We start from the raw sequence: 3,829 nt of genomic DNA, 5'->3' as shown, positions 1-3,829 counted from the left end.
CAGTTTTTCGTTAGTAAATATAATGTTGTGTGCAATTTTGAAATCATTTACAATGCAATCGTTACTTTTTAGGGGGATGAAGATATTCGGCCATACATGATTGAAATTTATATGAGGATATAGATGATTCCAAAATTGCACTGAAGTACTAGGCTGTGAAATAGTACTTCTTAAAGTATTATAGAAGGATTTAGATTTACTATTAATGATATTAACCTCGGTGTCATTGATCAGCAAGTACAAATTCTTGTCACTTTCATAGGTGTGGCTTTGGGTATTTACTACCTCTATCCATTCTTTTGGAATGGAGTTTAGAATAATATTATATTGACGTTCAATGGCATTGGGGTTAAAATCCATTCCTTCACTTTCAGACTTCCGGCTGAGCTTTGCAACTGAACGGTCGATGTTTACGTCGCTCCGAAGATCAGCCAGCCATGACTTGGCGATTACTATAGTTCAACTGTAGTCGCCCTTTGTTTGTGTTTGTTTACGAGACGGAGAAAATGACTAAAGAAATGGATACCAAACAGAATTTCAAAAATAGGACTATTAATGTGGATCTTTATAGTGATACTAAAATTATAGATGTAATTAAAGAAGTAGAAGAGATAGTTGGAGAACATAGTGTGATTTATGCTTGCCCTATACAAGGTAATTTAGAGCTAACCTTTGATTCAATCGATAGACTTAAACATCTAAATGAAACACCCATTATAGTTAATAAGCAAGAACTGAAATATACACCCGTTGGCTTCAAATACATGATTGTTTCGTTTATGCATATCCCTTGCTATATATCCGATCACGAACTTTTAGCGAAACTAAAAGGTTGGAATGTAAGGCCGTTGGGCGAGGTTAGACGCCGTCATATGAAATATGGAGATCGAGAGATTCCAGATGGCACTAGATATGTGAAGTGCGAATTCCCCCCTAATGTGAGCAGTCTGCCGTATGCGACTTTGCTTGATGGTAAATCCTTTATCATCAAACATAACAACCAATCTAAAGTCTGTTTTGGATGCCTTAACCCAGACCATGAAGTTAAGAATTGTCCTGAATCTTTGTGCAAAAGGTGTGAACAAAAAGGCCATATAAGGAAATTTTGTGAAGAGAGTCTGTGCGTGAACTGTGGTGAATATAACTACTTGTGTAAATGTGCTACTAACGATCTAGACGCTGAACTGAACTTAACCCGTGAACCTAATCCTAATCAAATTAAAGAGACCTTATCACAAAATACTGAATCGAACACTTATGACGACGATGATACTATTACCTCCCATCCTACCTCTAGTGAAACCACAATAGACAGATCAAAACCTCAAAAAAGAACCCAGATAGAAATTATAACACCTCCTAAGAATGAAAATAAAAAAGGCAAAACGTACAACCAGGAAGATGCCAGTGCTAGTGACGATGAAACTATGAATTATGATACTAATTCCTCCCCTGTTCCCAACGTGAATGATGAATCCCACCCTGATACCTGTGATACTGATACCTCCCGCCCTGAAAAACCTACACTTAAAAACATTCCTAGTAAATACTCTCTGCCCCCCAAACCCAATACTTCAAGTTCAACCCTTAAAGAAAAATTTGCTAGCTCAATTAAAACTCTCGAAAATATCGATAACATAGTGACCAAAAGAGAAATGTTTCGAAAGGAGTTGACCGATCCCCGCTCTGTCCTCAATACAAGAAATCGCTTCAAAGTAGATCCCGTTAAACCAAACTTAAATGCTGTAAGAAAATCAAAAAGTGGCGAATCCCTAGTTTAACCCTATTCAACCTCCAGTTAACCGAACATGAAACTTGTCTCTTTTAACGCAAATGGACTCAAAAACCCACTAAATATTCAGAATTTATTTACTCTATTTATTTTTCTAAATTTTGATATTATACTCCTACAAGAAACCTTTTGGGATGAAGAAACTATTAACTATTGTAAAAAATTATGGAAAGGTAAAATTGTATATAACAATTCAACAGACAATCGAAAAGGTGTAGCCATTCTTGTAGTTCATAAATTTGCAAATAAAATAAATACTGAAACCAAAGATGACCAGGGACGAATTATAAAAATTAATATTACAATAAACAATCAAAATTTAGATATTCTCTCTGTTTACGCCCCAAATAACTACAATGAAAGGATACACTTTTTCGATATTCTAAAAAATAATTATATAAGTTTTAATCAACCTTGTATCTTAGGTGGTGATTTTAATGAAATTTTAGACGTAAATAAAGATAGATGTAAAAAGATGCATACAATAAAAAAAAGTTCCATCTCATTTAATAATTTTGTAAATAATAATAATTTGATTGACTCTTTTAGATATTTTAATCCAAATAAACAACATTTTACCAGAACACAAGACAGAGATGGCTCTTTAAAACTAAGTAGAATTGATTATGTATTTTTTAGTAATTGTATTTCTAATTTTGCCAAGTACTCTTTTATACAACCATGTAGTTTTTCAGATCATAACTTCATTGTATGCATTTTTAATCGCCAATCATTTTGTGGTGGGACACCCTTAAATATCTCTTTGAAAAAATCATCTAAATATTCTAAACAGAAAGCATAAAAAAAGAAAAACCAGAATTTTGGAATTTATGTAACAATTTACTAAAAGAACAGGAAAAAGCACTTTATTCAAGACCTAGAAAGTAAGATAGGGGTTGTCTTGGCTGTCTCAATAGCGCAGCGGATAGCGCTGTATTTCGAATCCAGACGTCGCGGGTTCGAATCCCGCCGGAGATGAAATTCAGAAAATATCTCAATGAAAAAAAAAAGATCTCTGGCTCCTATGGGGCTCGAACCTATGACATCCGCATTATTAGCACGGCGCTCTAACCGACTGAGCTAAGGGGCCATTGCCGATGGACGATGAAATCTTTTTAGAGTTATAAATAGTCTGGTCAATATATTCGACAAAGGATAAACATTTATCGACAGTTATCCATTGCACCACAAGCCCGAACACGTGCGCCATTTGTCTTTTGCGATCTCTTTTCAGGAAGTGTCTAATGTTACAAGATTTTTTGCTGGCAAGATTCCTTGCAACAGAGCTATATGCCCGGCTGGCTCTTTTTATAAATACAACTGTCGGAGTGCTGGCAAGAAAGCATTTTAACGAGCAGACATAACCTGGTTTCCACCCTCCCCGATTTCTAAATAATTTAATTTACTATCTTCTGTTTAAGAAATAAGAAAGGGAAGAAGCAAATAAGTAAGAAAATGTACCGATGAGTGAGGAAAAGTGTAAGGAATATGATGGCCAGGCTGATAGATTTGTTACCTGCCCTCAGCTAAGCCCTAACCCCCAGATTTGCAAGTTTCGGCCTATACGTTACTCTGGCCAAAGCAGTTCTATGGTGTAATAGATAGATCTCTGGACTCCACTTCCGGTAGTCGAGCTAGTAAGACATGTTGCACATCGCTCTAGGATTTACCCAAAATGGATTACCACAACTAACTTGAGTTTATATTTTGTTTATATAGAAGCGATTTGTGTTAATTAACTTTATATTAGTGATAATGTGTATGGACCCAGCCCCTTTGTGGCGTTAAGGCCGGCGTTGAACCCCTAACCAGGGAAACCTGGAAGGAGAATACGCTTAAAATACCATGCGATATATTTTTTTTTTTCAAACTTGTGTAGAAAGAGAAGGAAATATGAAGTTACAATGATGGAACAGTCGGACTTGGGAAAAATTCAGAAAACGGTATACAGATCCAAAATAAAAGACTGGCTTGCTATAAGATATAGATATGGTATGTTAGAATTCTTAACCTGCTATACTACATTGAGGACAAAGC

At 35.6% G+C, this 3,829-nt stretch overlaps 1 protein-coding gene across 1 annotated transcript; it reads left to right on the top strand.

Annotated features, from left to right (window-relative positions):
* Nucleotides 1–506: 506 nt before the first annotated feature.
* On the top strand, nucleotides 507–1,781 carry LOTGIDRAFT_151936 (hypothetical protein; the record flags this gene model as incomplete). Its single annotated transcript, XM_009045432.1, has 1 exon — nucleotides 507–1,781. The coding sequence occupies one exon, from the start codon at nucleotides 507–509 to the stop codon at nucleotides 1,779–1,781; it is 1,275 nt and encodes a 424-aa protein (XP_009043680.1).
* Nucleotides 1,782–3,829: the final 2,048 nt, after the last annotated feature.

Source organism: Lottia gigantea (assembly GCF_000327385.1).
Source record: "Lottia gigantea unplaced genomic scaffold LOTGIsca_1, whole genome shotgun sequence".
Taxonomy (NCBI): domain Eukaryota; kingdom Metazoa; phylum Mollusca; class Gastropoda; family Lottiidae; genus Lottia; species Lottia gigantea.
This window is presented reverse-complemented; position numbering and strand designations above follow the sequence as displayed.